The 21,877-nt window shown below is 45.3% G+C and overlaps 3 protein-coding genes across 4 annotated transcripts in view; 2 read left to right on the top strand and 1 right to left on the bottom strand.

Annotated features, from left to right (window-relative positions):
• Positions 1–2,646, bottom strand: part of dock1 (dedicator of cytokinesis 1) — a 99,497-nt gene extending 96,851 nt beyond the window's left edge. The window contains exon 1 of the mRNA XM_061664105.1: positions 2,488–2,646. Coding sequence (XP_061520089.1) covers positions 2,488–2,530 — 43 coding nt within the window. The 5' untranslated portion in view covers positions 2,531–2,646. The remainder of the gene's footprint in view (positions 1–2,487) is intronic.
• A 4,970-nt stretch (positions 2,647–7,616) lies between these two features.
• Positions 7,617–17,908, top strand: c19h10orf90 (chromosome 19 C10orf90 homolog). The gene is made up of 9 exons (XM_061706541.1): positions 7,617–7,703; positions 10,341–10,411; positions 12,055–12,910; positions 14,116–14,265; positions 14,421–14,542; positions 15,492–15,660; positions 16,334–16,382; positions 16,476–16,575; positions 17,820–17,908. Exons 3-9 carry the CDS (start codon positions 12,520–12,522, stop codon positions 17,856–17,858), a joined length of 1,020 nt encoding a protein of 339 aa, XP_061562525.1. The 5' UTR covers positions 7,617–7,703; positions 10,341–10,411; positions 12,055–12,519; the 3' UTR covers positions 17,859–17,908.
• Positions 17,909–19,097: 1,189 nt separating this feature from the next.
• Positions 19,098–21,877, top strand: part of LOC133395293 (disintegrin and metalloproteinase domain-containing protein 12-like) — a 38,977-nt gene continuing 36,197 nt past the window's right edge. For both annotated transcript variants that reach the window (XM_061664066.1, XM_061664067.1), the window contains exon 1: positions 19,098–19,421. In XM_061664066.1, coding sequence (XP_061520050.1) covers positions 19,343–19,421 — 79 coding nt within the window. In that variant the 5' untranslated portion in view covers positions 19,098–19,342. The remainder of the gene's footprint in view (positions 19,422–21,877) is intronic.

The following is a 21,877-nucleotide window of genomic DNA, read 5'->3' as shown; positions in this document are numbered from 1 at the left end:
ATTCCTCAGTCGAGAGCTACACTCCACCAAGGCCAAACGGTCCAAATTTTGATTGTACACCTGCCAACGCCTACGTTTTGAGAGAGTCACTGCATAATGGAGAAAAGGGTAAAAGCCCTTTCTCTATCAATTTCAATATCAATTGTATCCAGATTAACATTTTTTTCAGGGTCGGTCTCACCTCTTTGATATAAAATTCAGTGGAAAAGTAATCAATCAACATATTTTGTGCATAATTCTGCTCACGAACAAAGCAAAAGTCCATGTTTTTGTTGTTGTTGTTTTTTAAATCAATACCAACGTGAACGTTTTTTCCAAGGTTACAGTTATTTTGTCAGTTATTGACGAAGAAAATCAGGGGGGAAAAAAAGTGTAAGGAGAGACTTGCGACTTGGGACCGGGGGGAATCCTGCCTTCACGCAACCAGCCGCCTAACAGAAATTGACAGTCCTGCAGCTCAGCTGTATTAACATCACCCGGGCCCATCTAAATTATGTAATGATGCCTGGCGACGTCGCTGAACTGTGTTTCCCACCCCCACCGCGAACGCCATCTGTCGAGCCGGCAAAGGAAGCACGGTGGGGGCAGATCGGCGGGCTATTTGGATCAATACCGGCAGAGGGACGGAGGAGGTAGCGCACAGGTTCGTCTTTGCCTCTTTTCTGCTGTTGTCCAGGGGAAAATTCTGCTAGCCAGTCTCTTGAGTCGCCCCAAAATTAAGCCCCTTTCACACTGCCTGTCAAAGACGGCGTTTCCGAAGTCAGTCAGGAGTTTAGCATTTACCATATCATCTTCCCCTGGGATTAGGGGGGCCGGTTATTGGTGTCAAGGTATACCACGGTTTTAAAAAGTCAAGGTTTCAAAACCGCTAACGCTTTCCATTTGTTAGGCACCAGTGCAGGCGAAAACTAATTCCTTACATTGCATTTACTTATGTCATTACTGTACTTTTTTTTTTTTTTTTTACAAAGTACAATGTCATAGAGTGCTATTTCTGTTATCAAAAAAGACATTATACATTTTTTTTTTAAATACACGAAAGATCGCTCGGACGCATCACCGGCTAGCCACAATGAACGCTGTCTCGGGTTGTCAGTCTCGTAGACAACCGCCAATCGGAAACACTGATCCTGTCGTTCAACAGCAGGACTGGTCGGCCTACGAACACTGAAAGAGTAAATTGAAAACGAGCCCAACGTTAGCAAGTTCTGTCTGGTATGTTTTATGATGAGGGCTAGCGTCATGAAGCGACTGAAAGCTTCACATCACTATTAATGAGCATAAACAATCGATTCGATAGATCACGATATTGAAAACTATTTGATGAAACATACACAAACTAGAAACAAATGCAAATTAGGGAACAAATACAATACATTGTAGATGAAATACAAAACGTGATGACAAATACACACAAAAAAAAGAACAATTTGGGAAAAATGCTAAACCGTGGACTCACAATATGGCTATTAAAACACAAATATTTGATGAAAAACACACATACAAAAAAACTTAGGGAACAAGAAGTAGAAAAATGTAAAATGTATAAGATGAAAAAAACAACAACTCTATATTAGGGGGGGGGGGGGATTCTAGGCTCAAAATATTGAGGGGGGAATACGTGTGCGTCGTGATAATATCTGTATCGCTGGAATAATGTCGCAATGGGATTCTATTGTGATTCCTGGAGCCTCTCTTGTCCAAATATTAGAAAGCCTTTCATGTATCGCACATGGTTTTGTTCCACAGCATTTATCGCACAATTTCAGTTTCATGATACTATCGCTGGTCAAAGTCGTGACAGTGATATCGCCACCTCTCGTCAAAATATTACAAACAATGTACTTTATACGTGTCAATTATTTGCCATGTGCTGTGCCACGCCACACAAGCGCAAAAACAAACATGTCTTGTAAGACCGTGTCAATGTAAACTGGGCCTTGCTGTCAGTGATTCATGTCTGGCATCGACTCCCATTAATGAGCTAATATTGTCGCGATTGATCGCATTAGCGCGGACGACGCCACTATCTCGACGAGGGACGCGAAGGACGAGTGGAGCGAGCGCGTCGCGGCGCCGAAGTGCACGCGAGAACGCGAGAATTGAGCCGCAGTCGGCGTTGTTAAAAGTTCAAGTGGGAGAGTTTGGGAGCGGAGCGAGGCCCCTCCGTCTGCCCGCGCAGGAAACAGCAGCCGAGGCGCGCCTCGAAACAATTCCCACTGTCTTCTTCCACCACCACGTAAAAAGACACACAGTTCGTCTATTCCACTTGAAAACTCGCTGCCAGTCGTCGTCCCCCCACCCCGTGGTCCCGTGCCCACCACCACCACACACAAAAATATATAAATCCACTCACACACTCTCCGAACACGAAGGAGAAGCCGGAGAGGGGCGGCCGCGTTCGGCTTCGCCGTCCTTCCCAAACTTCTTCTATCTGAGAGCTAAAAAGCGCTAACGATGGAGTGGCTGCTTTTTGTTGGCACTTACCAACGCCGTACTTTTCCTTCTTGGTGGGCACCCAGCGAGACATCCTCCGACCTCCTTCCCCCGTTTCCACAAGTCCCCCAGCCGGGACCTCGTCGCTCGCAAAACGCCGGACTTTTGCTTCACTTTTGGCCGACAGTTGAGCAGCTACTCCGGGTAGCCATGTTTTTTTTTTTTTTCCTGGAGGCTCCACCAGGGGGAACCACGGCAACTTTTTTTTTCCAGCAGCAAGGGCTGAAAGCTGCTCGTGGGATATTTCTCACACATGACACACATTTTCGCTTTACTGCAAATTGGTGTTATTGTGTGGACATGTCATCAAAATGGACAATTAATTGTGTGATATTTAGGAATTATCGTTTTTTTTCTATTACATAACCAATAACGTATGTAGGTTATAACATATAAAAGTATACTTCTTCAAACTTGTCTAATTATAAACATCTGAAATCACATTTTAGCTGGCCAGCAGGTGTAGCAGCGTTGACCAATAGAGTGGCTTGTATATCAGTCAATTGTTGCTAAGCAGAATCCAATCCTTTTCGCGCCATTACGTACTGTAAATGACTTATTGCGGCGGACATAAAATCAAAAGAGACACCATCAGCCAAACGGTTCAATATTTATGAATTGGCGTTTTTCTTTGAAAACAAATTAACAGTACACCAATAATTTAGGGGGGTTATAACTTGGAAAACTACAGCTATATTACTTCAGAAACCTTAACTCATAGACGTCTCAAATCACATTTTAACTTGACAGCAGGTCATAGCTATTTTGTCACTTGTTGCTAGGCAGAATTTGTAAAGGGGTGTTTTTATATTAAAACAACTGTACGGCCCATGCACCGATAACGTTGGTGGGTTAAAGCATAGAAAACTATATTACTTCAAAATTCTCAAATTATAGACAACCGAATTCCATATGCAGCTTGGCAGCAGCTGTAGCGAGGTGGACCAATAGAACCGCTTGGATTTGTTTGAATGGGTCACTTGTTGCTAGGCAGAATTATGCGGAGCACGCTCATTTAGTAGGCGCCTATGACCTCAAACCCCCACTGGGTGTCGTTTACAGTTTTGCACAATCATTAGTCACAAAAGCTACAGATACTTAAGGATAAATATATACAATCGATAAACAATTGCATTCACCTAATTGTGACCCATTACCTACATAAGCCAGATTTCTGTCACTAAGATATTCTTATTCTATTCAAAATCTTGGAAATGTAATGGATTCTACAAGTTTGGTCGACAGTTTCGCAGCAACTGGTTATGTAGTTTCTTGTGAAACAATCATCCTAAGAGTGAAAAATCCCCAACTGTTGATAGACTAACCAAATATATGATTCAATTGCGCCGTTGTAAGGTACTCCGCCGCTGTTTGTTCCGCGTTTATGCGCACATTACGCTCGCGTGCTGCGTGAGGGCCCTCCCAGTTATGCGCCCCCCGCCTTGCCCGCACCCCAGATGGCTAATGTTTTTCAGGGGTGCTTTTATTCCCTCGTAAAACAATTTATGCACTGTTGCGAGAAGTGAAAACATGCAAAGACAACAGCTTTACGGAGGTTAATATACGAGAGGATATTAATTAAAGCAGTAAAGTATATTGATACTACCAAAGTCATTACAAAATGCACCTATACAGAACGTGTCTATGGAAAGTTTTACTGTTATTTTATTTTATATTATGTCGTTATTGGTGCAATGAGAGGCAGTGTTTTGTTTTTTTTAATGACTGTTTATGGCTAATAATGAAAAACTTTATTCACTTTTTTGCTGTTTTGAACAACAGGGGCTTCTTATGTCAGCGTCATCTCGAATTCATTCCGCGTGTTGCATCTTAGCGTTTTTAAGCACAAATGACATCACTTTAAAGTCATTTGGGCTCCCGTTGTATTCCCCTGCTAAACACCGACATTCGTTACACTGCAAAGTCAATTCGATTTCTTCATTTTTTTTTTGTAACCTCAACTTGAAGCCACGACCGCTCACGCACGGAGCAGCGTCACGTGCATCCCCGTCGACTTCTCTGACAGCCTTGCGAGGGTCACATGGTCTAGACGGACGCTCCGGGACAGAAGAGCCTCAGCTGCCGATCACAAGATCCCTGGGATGGGCCCACGTGGGGGGGGGGGGGGGGGGGGGTTCAACAAGGATGAGTGGTTACTTTGCTGTTAGGAAATCACGGCATAACATTTAGAATCATCTCATTGGGGACGTTATGTAAGTATAGCATCCCTAGCAACCCGAGTGTTCCATAGCAACACGTTTTGAGGGTTAAAAAACATGTTAAATAAGCGTCTTTGTTTTGACGGACGTATTTGTTTTTTCCTCAGACTGCCCCGCTCCTTCTCCTTGTATCTCCTTATCGCCCTCCCTTGTACCGGATGACCAGCCCTCGTGCTCAATAACTCTTTTGTTGGGCCGAGCATCCCTCACACTGCCGCATGCCTTGACTGGAGACAGCGCCCCGTGGCACCTCGTTTATCGAAAGGCAGACTATTTACGTCTAACATCCAAACTCAGAGTTGGTCACGAAGACATTAAGAAGAGTGTCCACTTTCGGTGAGTATTGGTATCGGCAGCTGACGCGCGGTCTACATGATCGAGAGTGTCCTCGAGTGTAAAAGTCTTTGATCGCAGCCTGAAAGCGGAGATCCCGCGAGGGGTTACCCGAGCCGCCGGAGGGATGGCTCTCCGAAGGCCAGCTGCTCACCTGCCAATGGGTCGGAGGAGGTCCGGAGATGAGTCGTACTGGGAGAGCCAGAGCTCCAAGGGGGAGAGCTCGTCCTACGTCTCCCGCGGAGCCGCCCGGCCTCAGAGCGCCACGGAGGGCAGACAGATGGACGGTCGGCGCCAGCACCTTCACAGGACGCAAGGCGACGCCGATCGAACTCCGGCGTCCTGTGATAAAGAACCAAGCGGTCAGAACTGGAAACCGTACCGCAGTTCCTCCTTCGGCGGGGTCTCGTCTTCCTGCGGCAGCATGAGGGGCAGTTCACTGGGCAGCCGGGAGTCCTTGCAAAGTGAGTTCTTTGCCCCCGTGGGGCGCAGGGGGAGTCTGGAAAGGGTTCGCATCTCGCAGACACCGAAGACGGAGCAGTCCCAACTCAGTTACGTTGTGCCGGTGAAAACCGGGTGGCTCCCAATTCAAAGAAGGCTGACGAAGGCAGAGGATTCATTGGAGCGAAGACAAATGCTTTCGCCGCACTCTGCTGCCCAGGTAAGGCGATAGACACCTAACTTCCAACTCCTTCCAAGGTTTTGGAACCCACATTCATTATTGGGTGTTCAGCGTTTCTGCTTTTGTACCCTTCATTTGGGAACATATTTTTTTGGTCCCTGCAAAAGTACAGTTAGATCAGAGTCCAATCATTTCTCCAAGAGGGTAGATTGTTGACCTTTTAGGGCAGGGGTGTCAAACTCATTTTTGTCACATCGTAGTTATGACTTCACTCGGAGGGCCGCTACAACTGTGAACCCGTATAAATGAAAGATGACCTCATATCCTGTAATTACATGCAGTATACACAACACATTGATGAACAGCCAGTTTTGAAATCAGAAGCCTATAGAAACATGTTTTTCCTCTATTACATTTCAACAAAAAGATGCTTGCAAATATCTCAATGGTGTTACACCAGAACACAATGAGCAATTTTGATTGGCTTTCGCGGGCCACATAAAAGGATGTGGCGGGCCGGATCTGGCCCCCGGGCCAGCAGTTTGACACCGGTGTCTTAGGAGGATGTCGCGAGTCCGATTGTCGCCCTGTTGCTGACAGTGCTAACGTGTCCGCACTGAGTCTCCCGAGTGGTCGGTGCTACCTGGATTCGCGAGTATTTGTTCTTTTTGCGGCAGAGCACCGTTTTAAGCACAATTTTGTCAGGATTCCACTCGGGTTTCCGGAGCATTTGTCGCTGTCATCCTCTCAGGATTTGTGACTCTTAGGCCTGCGAGTCTCAAGGTAAAATTGCAAAGCAGAGACTTAAAAAAAAAAAAAAAAAAGAGAAGGTGTCACAGAGAGCCGTTTGTCGTGAAGTCTCTGTGGCCCCCCCCCGAGGCAACGCATCCTTTTGAAAAGAGCTCACTGGGCGTTTTTTCTAAAGGTTTACGACTCCTTTGGAGTTGCGGTGTGAGAAGTTGAGCCTTGAGGAGAAGCTAGTTCATGTGCGGCAAATTCTTTGGGAACGTTACCCAGTGTGACCGCAATTGTTTGGCCGCCGTACCTGTAACAACAGACGGCCTTGCCCTTTGACCCGGGCACCGTCACAGCAGAATCTAACTTTGAAATACCTTTTATTCATTCTGCTTTAGGAACACGGAAGCGCTAGAGACCGTTTACCTCTGCCAACTGCAAAAGCTTGAGGAATAGATATCGGGAATTAAACAAAAACTACAACATATTTTTTTTCTATTTTTCAAACTTGGAAGCGTGACAATCCAAGCGACCTACTTATCTTAGTTCGGCCTCGGCGGCGGTCGACACTCTATTGAGTCCTAATCCACAACGATTCTGGTTGGACTGAGCCCTACAGACAATTTACCTGCGCCGAGCACAAAAATGTCCGGGCACGGTTGTGCGGTAGATTACAGTGTGACACGATGATGCAAAAACCACTCAACCGATTGGCACAAAGCTTTGTGGAAGGCAATCAAGGATTATGTTTATGTTTGGCGACACTCGGAAAATACGCGCACATTGAGTCCTAATCACATTAAAGATTACAATCCCATTTCATCGCGAAGCATGTTTTTCCGCGGCTAACTCATTTTTCATTTTGTTTACAGGTGAAACTGAAGCAACCCATCACGCCGACGTTTGCGAAGAGTCGAGGAACAGCCAGTCTGCGCCAACAAGGTTTGTGCCACATTACCCGTTAGCCACGGTAGGAAAGGGAACGTATTTCAAGGCTGACGTAGCACACAGGTGACCTGCCTCTAATCGGCACCGCGATGGCCGCTCCTATCCAGAAATGCTCCGAACCGGCCGGACTGGATGATGAAAAAGAATCAAGTCCATTTGGAGAGCAGCTGCTGCTCACAGCCACACTGGCAGGATTGCCGTCTGCTGGAGAAGACGCGCCAATAGCCTGGAAGATTTGACAAAAAGAGATAGCGACCTCGCGGCGGAAAGCTAAGATGAGATGTAGACTCATTGGAGAAGGAGCCTTCCCCCGCTCATCTTGGAGCATGGCAGTCCTTCACTCATCCCAGGTTTGATCCGTCAACCTCACCCTCGTTTATACATCGATTATCCCCTCACGACCGCACAACTGCTCGCGGGAATCAAAGCAATCCGTCCTCGGCAGCTGGAAAGATAATCAATCGTGAGGTACATCGCAGGTTGAGCCTCCTCCAAACTAGTTCATTCTGTCCACTATATCACCATGTCTGTCACGGAACTGTTTTGGGATCTGATCCAGAGGCTTGTGTTATAAGGAAAACCCATCCGGTCCGTACAATGAGGTTGCCTAATGGAATTATTGTCTAACCTAAAGGACATAACCCTAATACCTTACCATGACCCTAAACCCACACCTTACCCTAACCCTAATAGAGTTCTAACCTAAAGGTCCTGACCCTAATCCCAACCATGGAAGTGCAAGCAGGACGTCAAACCAAAAGCATGTGTAGACAGCATTTTTTAAATATTTTTTGATCCAGAATCGTAAAGGATGGCGACTTCTCAATACATTTAGCACATTGTTGTCCAGTGTTCCTTGTAGGCACTCACGGGAAGCTGTGACAAATTCCAAGCCTGCACTCAGCCTGTGGTCATTCAAGCACTCGGGGCCTCATTCTGCCGTTTGCGCGGAAGTCCTTTTTCACGCACGTGGGCGTGGACACTTTTCATTGACGCTCGCTGCACGTAATGAATGCAGAAACACCAAAGAGACGTGATCCGTTGACGGCTGACGCTGGCTGGAAATCCTAGAACGTGTACTTTTCCTCAGATGTGTGAAAGTCATTTAAATCTGAGAAAAAGATAAAGCACACTTTAAATAAAAATAAAAATACGTTACGTTTTTTTTTTTTTTTTTTTTTTTTTTTTACAATTGTGCAAAAAGATACAGAGTCCTCCGGCACTTAGAGCAGCTTGAATGACTCCTATAGCAAGAGTCCGGTGCAATGGCGATCGTGCAAAGGGCGCCGAGACTTCAAGGAGTGTATGCAGTTTGAAGCGACGAGTAGTAGTCCCATCGAAAAACCTCCAAAGGCTTGTCTTAAAACACCGGCGGGGAACATGTTTGAAGCAGAGTCACTCGTCGCAGTGGCGGGTGGGCATCATAAACAAACGGCGGGGGGAAATATCAGCGAGTGCCGAAATTCACCGCCACGAATAAATATATAAATATCCCAACATTTTAGGCTTGCTCTACACAGAGTGCATATCTGGGATGAAAGTACGTAAATGATTGACAGGTTTAAGTCGATGGGAGAACCTGCACAGCACATGACAGGAAATGGCGCCAAGTGCTTGACTTCAATGTCTTTGGGTGTTAAACAGCGCCGTGAAAATAGCACAGCGTCCAAACCTGTGATTGCCTCGTGCTAATGTGCAAATGATCCCAAAAAAAGAAGTCTTCTCGTTTACTGGCCAAGTTTCACTGTGTGCGCCCCACGTCCTCTTTAGCTGAGGCTTAACGGGCCGTCGGCATGAGGACGAGATTGGGAGGATGGGCACAAACGCCGCTGGAGTAATGACCAGATTCTCCTGGGCACACAAATTAGTCTGCTGCCTTTTTTTTTTTTTTTTTTTTTTGTTTTGTTGCCGAGACACAAATTAGACATCGGGTGAGTCAGATGGAACGCGGCGAGGCACTTTCCCTTCTGGCAACATCGCTGAAAACACATTATCGGCGTTTTTCTAGCCACAATCACATTTTGCAAAGGTGCCATTTTCAAAACTTGTCTCCTGCGGAAATGAGAACGGATCATCTCCAAAGCATTCAGGGGCCCGGCGAGGATGCAGGGGTTATCCCCAAACGGTTGTCATGGCAACAGAAGCAGCAGCAGATGCAAATGCCACCAATGAGTACCATACTGCTCCCTGAGTGAGGGTTATCAAACTTTTTGGGTCCATGGACTTCTTCCAGGAGAGAAATATTTCCAATGACTCCCTCATAATCTTCACGCCAATCAAACACAACTATCGCGTTTACTCCTAAATACCACAGGAATTTAAAAAATACCTCTTTTCAGCGTGAAAGGTCACAATGTTACAATGACAAATACATTATTTTTCAAGAAAAAAATAAAGACCAAAGAAGTATTTTGTCGGGATGAAAAGTGAATTTCAAAAATGCAAATTTATTCTTGTAATTTTACGGCTTTGATTGGGGAAAAGACACCTTTATTCTCTGAAAAAGTACTGTACGTATTCTGTATTCTTGACAGAATACTCCTTTTGTTCTTAAAAAAAAAAAGACTATCCCTGTAATAATAAACCCCTTTGTTCTAAAAAAAAAAAAAAAAAAAAAAAAAGAAACTTTATTCAAGCAGGGATATCAGATTTATGTTATACTCCGAACTTTCAATTGTGCACTTTTTAAAATGATACGGCATATGTTATTGTAAGTTATTTTGCGGACTCCCGGGCGGGTCCGGGGACCCCCCCATGAGAAACCCTGCCCCGAAGAGAGTGTCGTTGTTTGGCGCTGCGTTCACTTTACCTTGCTAACATCCATTATTGACACTGTCAACATTATCAATGTGAGTGTGAGGTAAGCCAAACATATGTGTGCGCGCACGTCTGCGTGTGTGTGTGTGTGTGTGTGTGTGTGTGTAAGGCAGAGAAGGACGAGCGCATGTTGTGATGGTTTGTTTTGCCTCGATTCCACAATGTCACAGATGGCCAAGCGGAGAGGAGTCAGCGCAGGAGGTGGCGGACACCCGAGCGGCCGTCTCCCGTCACCGAGCAGGTACCCGACACGCGTGCGCGCGGAAGCTTTGCACTTGAGTCGATATGCGCCGATATGGAAAAACTACAGAGCGCCGTGTTCGTCGCCTGAATGAACACTAACATCAATTCCAAAATGTAAAAGCTGTTTTCAAAAGGGTGTTTTGGGAGGCCCGAAACCTTATGACGTGCGTTTTATATTGAATACAGAGTAGCTATTTCTGGGCAGATATCATTCAACTTGTTCTGCAATGTTGAAAATGTCGTTTTCTTAGCATGTGTCAGTCCGACTTCATCATGTTCGTTATTAAGCCGACTCGCTAGTTAGTTGTTGCATGTTTAGGACTGATTGTAAGGTTCTGCAGTTCACCTCATATGTAGACAGTTAGCACAATTTCACATTAAAAAAAAACAAAAACAATGATTGCAAGTCACTTATTGTTCCTGCTCCTGTTGAAATTGTCCCATCCTGTGCTTCTGTTTTGACATCAAATGCTCTCTGTTGTTTGTTGTATAGCGCATGACTTGCTGTTCCTGTTGAGGTTGCACGCGACGTCCTGTTCGTGTTCCTGTTGAAATTCTCTGTATTATATCGAGCGAAAAATCCTATACAGTCGATCCGCGCATCGCCGCGGTTTGGCATTGGCACATTGAATTATTGGTGGATTTTTGGAGGGGAACCTATTCCTCATGATTCGTGGAAGCCCCCGCTTATTTGTGTGTTTATAATCTGTCTCTGTGCTTATTTGCATTTTTTTGGGTACCCTATCCCCGTGCATATCCGCATTTTTCCCAGATTTTTTTTTTTCATGGTAATTATGAGGGAGCATCACTTGTTCATGGATTATAATAGGGGTCGACTGTTTAAGCTTCTGGCGTTTTCTTGGTATTTTTTTCCAAAACACTGATTGTGTGTCATTTGCTGTTCCTGTTGAAAGGTTCTATTTCATCTGAAAAATTTAATACTGTTAAATCATGTTAAAATGTGCAAATCTAAGCCCCCCCCCCCTCCCCCCCCAAAAAAAATAAAAATAAAATCAAAACACTACATAGGGTTCAGTAGTTTCCTCAAGCAGTCGGCACCCCCAGCCTTTTTTACTGTTCCTGCTCCTGCTGCGATGTTAGATTCTAACCTACTAGTGCATTAGTTTTTGTACGACACTCTACTAACTTTCTCCTCATAACAAGTTGCATTACAAGGCCATAAACTACTAACCAGGACGCAGTGCATCAGCATCTCCTCCGTGCTCGATAAACGGCGTCAGGAGCCTCTAAAGATGTGCCGCTTTTTTTTTTTTTTTTTTTTTGGCTTTTCCGGCCCCTTTATTGAGGCTGCAGTCTCATCGTTATTCTACGAGGGACAAGTCGCAGACGCCGGGTGCCGCGTCGGCCTCGCTCGCCGCCTCCGTGGCTGGCGAGGTATCGACTGCGTCGAGCCCAGAATCATCTGACTGGAGAGAAAAAAACAGTCGGAGCCCTGAAGCGAGGCGAGGCAGCTGACCCGCTATTTTAAGAAGTAGTCACACTGTCAAGGCCTCAGGCTTAATTCATTAAACGACGGTCGTTTTCCGCAGGGTAGGGTGCCGTGTGTCATACAATGTCAAGGCGCTGACGGGATGAGCGTCCTGAAGCTAGTGCAGTAATCACCTCCCATCTCCTCTACAGGTGCCAGACAAACAAAGGTGCGCCGCTAATGAGCCGCAAAGACCTGGAATCTGGCAAGCGCTGAGAAGAGGCTGGAACAGTAACGGGCTGTCAGGGACTCGCTCCGGTCAACGCCCCACGGGGATCCCCTTACACTCCCATCGGGGGCCCTCTCCGGGCAGAAGAACCCGAGCAGAAGAGCCCCCCGGAGTAGAGGAACCCTTGCTACGTAGTCCGCCCGCAACTTCCCCTGAGTACCGGGTGCTCGATCCCTCGCCCGTGACGCCCCCCTGCCGGCCGTACAGGCGCCACAGCTTACAACCGTCGCGCATCCAGACCGCATCCGCGCCGACCACTCTGGTCCCACGCAACAAAGTGGGTTTCTCGTCCATCACCATCTCCAGCCGGAAAGTCGGCCGCTCGGCGAGTCTCACCGCGTCGGACAGGCCTCCCGGCCGCGGCGCCGACTCTCTGGCCGCCGACGCCATGGACTCGAGGAAGGCCACCATCGTCAAAGTGACTGAGCAGAGGACCACCGTCGGCCCCCTGCCCGTGACCCCCAGAAGAAAGGTCGCGATCATCAAAGTGACCGAGCATAAGGAGCGCTACGGTCCGGGGACTCGGTGCACGGACAGCTACGCGACGGACGGCGAGCAAAACGGGACCCGGAAGCACCCGGAAGGACCGACTTATGTCGAGGCCGTAACAACAGATCCGGTTCAAAATGGGGAGCCTGCTCCTGCTGAAGAACCCAAGAGGAAATGGAGCTTGGGGCTCCCCCGGGAGAACCTCCGGGCGACACCAAAGAACGACCACCAGGAGCCGTTCGCTCCCCGGTGGAGCTCGACTCCGTGCCTCACCCTCATTCAAACTCCGGGTAGGTCTTTTTTTTCTTAAATGACAGCCGCTTTGTGCCGTCAAACACTTCGGGGCCTGAATTCTTAATTTGGACTATCTTACTGATCAACGCGTCTTATCCGATGGATTTGGGCCCCGATGTCACGTAACGCGATGTTAGTCAGCGTGACGTCCTCGTACGAACAAATCCGCTTGATTATGCAAACGAAGCGGCGGCACCGACCGCCCGAGCGAGCGAGCGAGCGTGCGTGTTGCTCTTTGGCGATGTGCGGTCAATAAATATTCTCCCATCGCGCCATCAGACAAATCACTGCGGCCGAAATAACGGAGACATATTACCTGTGGTTCACGGCCAGCTAGCGCCCGTAGAGTTTCCGTTGCATTGTCGCTGGTGGACGTAGCGCTTGCTCACCAAGCCCCCGAAATACTTGACATCGGCAAAATAGAAAATACCGCCCACGCCAATTAGCCCAACATTATCATATTAACCAACCCTAACCTTATCTATGCTAACACTGCAGCTCTGCTTCCCGTTTGGCTTTGACATGATGGTGCTTTGCAACTTCCTCCAGCCTAGCTGAGTATTGTTTTATTTTCTGTCTACGTGTGTTGCTGCACTGTTTGCGTTCAAAGGTTGATCACGCCGTGACTATCGATGCTATTTGCGAGCCCGTCTATGGCGTTTCATGAGGCCAGTGCGAGTCAAAGCGATGTTGCTGTTTTGAAAACACAATTTTGAATTGACCGTAAACTTCAACAGCCTGGGAAGAACTGAAGTGCGTCGAGTTCGCTGCCGCCATCCCTCGCTCGTGTCTCGATTCTTTTCGCTCGGGAGCCAAAGCAAAAACCAATCGGCGTAACGACGGCTCGTAAGTCGCGTAAAAAACGCGTAAGTCGGGTCGCTCGTATCTCGAGGCGCCGCCGTGCCGAAAATATATACACATTTCATTTTTGAGGTTGTTTTACAAACTGGCCATTGCGCGCGCACGCAAGCTTGAATTTGAAGGGTTCGAGAAACTGAAACTGAAACATTTTACACGACAAGAACTGAAGTTAGTGAGACAAAAGACGCACGGGCATGAATGGTAAAAATGACACAAACAAGATGGAGACGGATGTAAAATGGAAGGCCTGAGAGTTCTAAAAAATAATAATAATAGTGATTTACATTCCCAGGACGCTACAGCCAATGAGTGCTTTGTATTTCCTTCGTTTGCATTGCAGACCCTCAGCAGTCTCCGGAGGAAGTCCTGGCCCGGAATGCGGCCGCCATCATCGCGAACATCAGACTCCGAAGGCAGCTCGGTAAGAAGAAAGCGCCGCGCTGCAATTCGGAGGGGGAATCCGCCGCCGCCTCCCCGCAGGGAAACGCAGGTACGATTACTCCTCGAATGTCATCGTCGCTTCCCACCCTTATTAAACATTGATTTCAGTCAGACGCCCCCGGCGCGGCCCGCGGGGCTTCGGAACGGCGTCGCGGGTAAATCAACGTGAAAACAATGCGCAATACGGTTCTCTCTCTTCCTCAGCGGCGGACGAAGGAAAATGCGCAGAGCTGAATAGCGACGTTCCGAACCGGCTTGACCCTCGTGCGGGACTGGCCCCGCCCGCTCCCGACCTTCAAACATCGCGTCGCGCTATTTCCCTCCAGGTGAGTTCCTTCTCTGAATTGAAGAACATCACCATCGTAAAATATGGCTCTTTCCAGGGCTCTCCCCAAAAGTTATTGAATTGAAATCACGTGCACTCGAGCTAATGCAATCTTTGAATCTGGTGCTTTGCTTCAAATCTATACGTCTGATAGCTACCCGATTGTTATTTTTGTTGTTATTATTGTTATTAGGCAGCCATTTTACATGAGAAATATCTGCACAGTCTCGCAGCACTCCAAAAGTACTGCCGTACTGTCGTCTAAAATGAAATTTTAGATTCCCAGTAACGTCTGCGCAGTTCGGCAGCGAGTGAACAGTTTGCCCCAAAAAAGGGAACGTCGAGCTATCTATTGGTCACACCTGTCAAATGTGTACAGTATTTGTCGGCGGAAAGGCGAACAAGTGCGCTGCAGTGGACGAGTGGACTTCATTCGGCCTCTGTGGCCCCACACAACAAGTTGTTCTCGTATTTTTTGTTTTTTTAGTTTCAATGTTTTCGATTTTTTGTTTTTTTTCTGGGCGTATATGCTGTCGATATTTGTTAGATTTATTTTTCATCGAATACTTCATACTCTTGGTACGTTAAAGTGAGGCGAAGGTCTTCCTTTAGTCAGGCCATAGTTTTGTCTCATCGAAAAACAATGGCTTTGTCGCCATCTTGTGGCATCTGTAGGCAACGCCAAGGCCTCGGTCCGTCTTCCGTGGTGGAGCCCCCCGAGCAGGTGAATGTGATTCAATGCCGTCACGTTAGCAACTTTTAAATCAAAAGTCCAGCAAAACATGAAGCTGCCATCTCAAAGAATGAAACTTTGGAAACATGTGCAGGTTGTTTTGCTCATTCCTATTTTCACCAAATCGCACACACAGCTTATTTATGGCGTTCCTCTGTGAGGCTTTTGTGAAGCGAGCACGCCAGGAAGGAGACAAATATGACTTTGATATCTGCAGGAAGCTCTGCAGAGGTCCAGACCACGCTTCATCGCTCGCTCCCAGGAACGCGTGCAGAAGGTGGGGCGGCGGGCGCAGGAGAGGAGGGGGCGCCTCAGAGCGGGAGGCCCGCAGAGCCTCGCCGCTCGCAGGCCAGCGGACGCTCAACGCCACGCCCGCGCCACCAACGGTAACATTAGCAAATATTCACCCGTGAACTTTATGGACAACATCATACTTGGTACGTCATTAATATGCCATGCAGCTGGGAAATACACAAAGTCATTTGCACTGCAATGAATAATTAAGCAGTATTAGTTGACGTTACATTGAGAAAACAAAGCGACTAACTCACTACGGCGCGAATAGTATTTGCTCATAAATTGTGGTTTATATTTTTTTTAAATGACATTTTTTACAACGTAGTCCTTAGTAACTCATTAAAATGCCATGTATCTGGAAAAGACACAGTCATTCAGTGTACATTAGATAAGGAAAACAATTTTCATGACCATACCTATTTTGTATGTATGACCTTATTGACATATTTGTATGTATGACCTTAGGTCTTAGGTCATACATACATATTTTACAAACATATTTGTATGTATGACCTTATTGACATATTTGACCTTATTTATTTGCTATGCAGTCAAGCATTTCTCGTAAAGATGTGCTTACTGCCATCCCGTGGCCATTCTGGAGTACTACAAACATACTATTTTAATTGCTACATGTCGTTTTATACATTTTGCAATTAAAGATACTGTTCAAATTTTGAAAAATAGATTAATAATTAATCATCCAAAGGTGTCAGTAGAGATAGTGGCATGCAACAAATATTCCCTTTGTGTGTTTTCTAGCTGATCTGTTGAAATCCAGACAGGGAGCCAAGGGGTTTATGTCCAATCGGTGAGTAATTTGTCATGTCAGCATTAAATATGACGGTTATATCATATCGCAATAATGCTGACCTTTTTTTTTCTTTCCATTTCATTACGCCAGGCCGCTAACAGACGTGGCGAGGCGAAAGGAGGAAGAGAAGAAGAAGAAGGAGGAGGAGGCCTGTTTGACCAATAGACAGCGAGTGGAGCTTTTCAAAAAGGTACCCAAAAAATCGACTTCATATACAGTACAGCAAATTTAACGTGTATGGATTTTTTCCCTCATATTTTAAAACATGTTTTCTAATATTTGTGTATTTTTCACCGAATAATGTATCTTTTTCGAGTATTTTTGTCTTTTAGTTGATTTTTTTTCCCCAGTAACATTTTTGTATTATATTCAAAAACTTGTGTACAGTATTTTCCATCTTAATCCCCCCCGCATCTAATAGTGTCTAGTATTTTTATCAGCACAGTGACTAGCGGTTAGATCGTCAGCCTCACAGTTCTGATTTCAATTTCGTCCAGTATGTTTGCATTCTTTTCTAATATTTGTGTATTATTTTCCCAACTATTTTTGTATATTTTTGCTAATATTTGTGGATTTTTCACAATAATTTAGTCTTTGTGTGTATTTTAACTGTTTTATATTTTTTCAAGTAATATATTTTTATGAGTTATTTATTTTAGTTAGTTAGTTATTATATATATATATATATATATATATATATAATTTTTTTAGTCTAATAGTATTTTGGCGGCACGGTACCCTAGTGGTTGACGTCTGCCTCACAGTTCAAATGTTCTGGATAATATTTGTTTTAATCTTTTTTTTTTTTTTTTTTGTCCAATATATTTCCCCGAATATTTTTTTTAACCCGTTCTAATACTTGTGGATTTTCATTAAATATTTTCATATTTTTGTTTATTATTGTCTGGTGTTTTATTTTTTAAATTTTGAATCCAATAGTGTTGCATTTTGCCATTACAATAAACTAGTGGTTAGCAAGCCTACTTAACAGTTCTGAAGTTTGGACTAATATTTTTTTTACATCAATTTTTAATATTTGATGATTTTTTTTTACTCAAATATTCGTGTATTTTCTTCCTAATGTTTTTATAAACAAAATTCAGAGCAGTTCTACGCCAACCACAGTTACGTTCCACTAGAGGGCAGTGTTGACTCATATCTGTCACACTTAAGAAGTCACAAGCCATTTATGTCTCGAAACGATTCCATTTTTGTAGTTTTGGTATTTGGGGTAATTTTACAGTCATCCAAGTTAGAATCCAAGCGGCCTCCCATGAATAATATTTAATCACTGACATTTCTGTGTTCTGCTTGTGGATGTGCTGAGAGCTGGTTCAACGACTTGATTGGACCTAAACGACGCAAATCTTTGGAGCTCATAAGTTTGGACTGGTGTGTCCCTAATTTTAAGGGTTCCTCCCCCCTGTTTTCTAGAAACTGTTGGATCAGATTCTTCACAGGAGCAGCAAGTGAATGGCGGACGACGGCATTGTGTCCTATGCATGTAACTTATTGTATCAGTGAAAAATGATAAATCAATAAAGTTGCACGGCAAATTATCAAATGATTGTCTTCCAGTCAACCTTGGCTCTTCGTTGATTTCCGTGTGTCCTGTCATGATGAGCATGCCTCTAACAATTCTGGCAAAAACGCCATAGACGGGCTAACTAATAGCATCGGTGTCGCGGTACTACAACCCTTTAAGGGATGGCTAATGGAACACAAACGGTGCAGCGGCTCATGAAGGCAGACAATATGCCAATATTTTTTTGATCCACTCTGAAAACAACGAGTATCACTCGTATATCGATTTGTCAGTATTCTACTGCCCCCAGGTGGCCAAGGCACGCCCATCAGAAGCAGCCCAATGGTAATGGAATTGAAGCAAAAAATGTGTTCTTTCAATTCCATATACTTGTCATTGCTGTATGTTTTTGAAGTACAATATGCTGTTTTTCTGATCAAAACGTATATATTACATTTGGACCAGATTTTTGGCATTTCAACGGGGAAAGATGATTTGAATACGAGAACGAATTAAAGCGAATTAAAGCGCCAAGCTATGAAGCGGCGAGATGTCGGAATGTGACCTCTTCGGCGCATGTGAATGACGAGTGGCCGGCGTGAACGGCGTCTTTGTCCGAGCGCGCGCTGGCCGTTTATGACACAGCTGAGCCGCAGCGCGTGAATGCGTGCGCGTATTTCAAGCGCAACTGAGCCAGCGAGAACAGAAACGTGTTACGACCCGACGCGCACGTAGACAGACGGTATAACAATACTCACAAGTACTGTTTATATTCTTTATCCTCTTCAAAAGAATAATAGTAATATTACCGCAGCCTGGGACCGCCTCCTCTGTCTTTATGTTCATACGATGACATATAGCGCTGACTGATGCAAAAAAAAAAAAAATGCCTGTCAGACTTCAAAATATTTTGGGTAATACTTTTTTAAAAATATTGTTGAATGAAGAAGGGGGGGGGGGGGAAAGGGCTGCAACACAGAAAAAAGGGCATTTTCTTTCATCCAGGGCAAAGGGTAAGTGCTTGAGCACAAGCTAGTGGCCATGTGTGCACGTGCCTGAGTTCTCGGGTCCCTGGCGGGCGGGCTTTAGGACCCCGAGTGTCCCGTGTCGCACACGGTCAGTCACTCACAAGACACAAAACACTTCTTCTTCTTCTTCTTCTTCTTCTTCTTCTTGCCCTCCTTCCTTCTTCAAGTCTCCTTTTACCGTCGTCTGCTTTTTCGTCTTCACTTCCTTCCGTTTTCTGTTGTTTTTTGTTTTTGTTCTCCCCAACAATGGCTCTTTCTCTGCAAACTTGATCACGTCTCACGGCGTCATTTGACTCGCAAGAGGAGGATGATGATGATGAGGGTGGTGGTGGTGATGATGATGATGTTGATGCTGATGATGAAGATGACGCTCCGGCCGCACTGATCCGCGCAGGCAGGCAGCCATGGCCGGCGGCAACTTGGGGATTTTGACCGCGGCAATTCTGGCGTGTGCGTGCGTGAGCGCGCGTCACCCTGCGGGAGGTAAGCGCGCACGAGGTAACGATGTCAAAAGCGCGTGTGCGACGTTGTGTATGGGAAATGGGAATATACTGTATGCAGCGCTCCTCTTACTGGGGGGGACATTATAGAAGCAGAACAAAAAATGCCATCTTTTTTGACAGCATAATGCACTAAGGTGCTGTTTTTACATTCGTAAGAAATATAATAATAATACCGAGTAATATTGTGGATATCCAAAGAGGTTTATCAAAAAGCAATGAGGGGGAAAAAACCGTCACAAATAAAAAATAAATGAAATAAATACGATTAATCATCAAATAGTTGAACCAATGGTCAGATCGGGGGTTTTTTTTTTGTTATAAATAGCTCAGAAGAAACACACCAAAAAAGAAAAAAAAATGATCATGTTTTTATTTGCTATTTGGAAGAATTAAAACAAGAATTTGCATTTTACTCAAGCATATACAATATGCCTAAAAATGGCAAAATCAAAGGAACTGATCATTTTGCACGGGTTTCATTTCCCCCCAGAGATGTATCACACATATATTGATATTTTTATAGATTTTCTAAATATACCCTACATCATCATGAGTAAAAAGTCAAATTTCATGAATGAATATATTTGAATGGGAAGTCAATGAAATATACACATTTTGAAAAATAAAAACATGAATAAATGCAGAGACATTATTTGTAGGCATTTGTAGTATAATCACAAAATAATGCATACAAATGACAAAATAAAATCAATACATTTTATTCTTAATATGGAACTCTAACAATAATTTACTTCATTTATATTACACAATACTTTACCAATGAAATAAAAACCTAATTTAGATGATAAAAAAAAATCGAAATTAAATAATTGTATTTATACATCAGAAGAAATACTGTAATTTAATCATTTAAATCAATGTATTACAACTTTATTTTTCATTTGATTGTGTATATAATACATAAACATGAATGTAAAAAAATAAATAAATCTATTGATTTGATAGAGCGAGAGCTGTTCCTCATATTTTGCTCCCCCCCTCCCAAAAAAGTGAAAACATGCGGAACAGCTGGTCGGATGCTTCCTCGTCAAGTGTGCAACTTTTCCTTTTTGCTCTGTTGAAGTCGCAGGCGGCTGTGCGAATGCGTTCATGAACGCAACTCTGGAATGGACGCGTGTGCGCGCGTGCGGACGATGAGTAACCTCTCACATCTTCACATTGTGCCACTGATTCACTCTTCTTCTTCTTCTTCTTCTTCTTCTTGACGAATCTTGGGAGTTAATTAAGAGACAGGCAACAAGGGCACGTGTGCGCGTGCGCAACAGTGTTCATTTATCGATCAAGAGTTGATCGTTTTGGCCTCGATGGCCTCGCCCTCCTCGTCTCCGTCTCGTTTCCCGGTGGATATTAATCATCTTTTTTTTCTTTTTCTTTTGACGTTGATCGACTTCCAAGCCTTTTTTTTTTTTTTTTTTTATCCACATAGGAAAGCATTGGGATGACGTCTTATTTCGTTTTAAACCGACTAACAGCTTGACCGACCAACTGACCGGCGAAGCCACTGACTGAGTGACCGACGGACAGAGCAACTGACCGATTGACTCACGACCGACCGGGTGACGAACGAATCAACAGTCTGACTGACCGACCGATCGACAATCCCTATGTCGGATGTGTGTCTTTAAGGGGCGTGGCCTAGCCGACCGACATCGGCGGCTGGATTCGGGTCGGCCGGTTACTCTGCGTGCGAGCGCCTGGGCACTGAGTGCAGCGGCTCCTCGCGCGTGTTCTCATTTTGACTGTGTGTCCCGTTCAATAAACGGCCGCAAGCGCATGGCGACTGTGGCTCTCCTTGCCCACACTCGAGGGCATTGCAGTTCAATTATTTCTCCTTCCATTTCACTGCGCCCAAAATTGGGGCTGGCAACACAAAGCACAAACTGGACCAAGTGACAACTCTTAATCACTGCCGGCCTTCCCAGTTAACATGTATATTTGACTTCCAAAGCCGTCAACGGCAGTGAATGTGTTCACTTGCGAAACACGTTAATTAAGGAACTTGTAAGTCAAGGTACGGCTGTATTTCTTCGCTGATAGCCGTTCAGTCAAAAGACACCAGTCTCGCTTACAAGAAAGTGAAAAAAAGAGGTTTTAAGTTCATCCGCGTGTCAGTCTTGGTTAAGGTTCACGGGCGACGTGACACATTTGCGAGGTAACGAGGAGGCTGGCAGCCGCCGAGCTCGATCGCCTGTCCGGTTTCAGCGTTTCCCCTTTTAATGGATGCCAGACGGTCGCTCGGCTTCCAGGGCGGCCGTAAATGAAATCCGTCACGTGGAGCTCGCCAACGGGAACTTTTCACACGGCTCGCTATCCGGAAGTCGGCCGACCTTCACCGCTCGGGATAAGTAAGGCGAAGGAGAGGAGGGGTGAGCGGGTGAGCGGGTGGCGGTGGTCTTTGCATGGCGGCCGCGTCTG

The sequence above is a fragment of the Phycodurus eques genome, chromosome 19 (genome assembly GCF_024500275.1).
Source record: "Phycodurus eques isolate BA_2022a chromosome 19, UOR_Pequ_1.1, whole genome shotgun sequence".
Taxonomy (NCBI): Eukaryota; Metazoa; Chordata; class Actinopteri; order Syngnathiformes; family Syngnathidae; genus Phycodurus; species Phycodurus eques.
The sequence above is the reverse complement of the archived record's forward strand: the minus strand, read 5'-3'. Positions and strand labels throughout refer to the sequence as shown.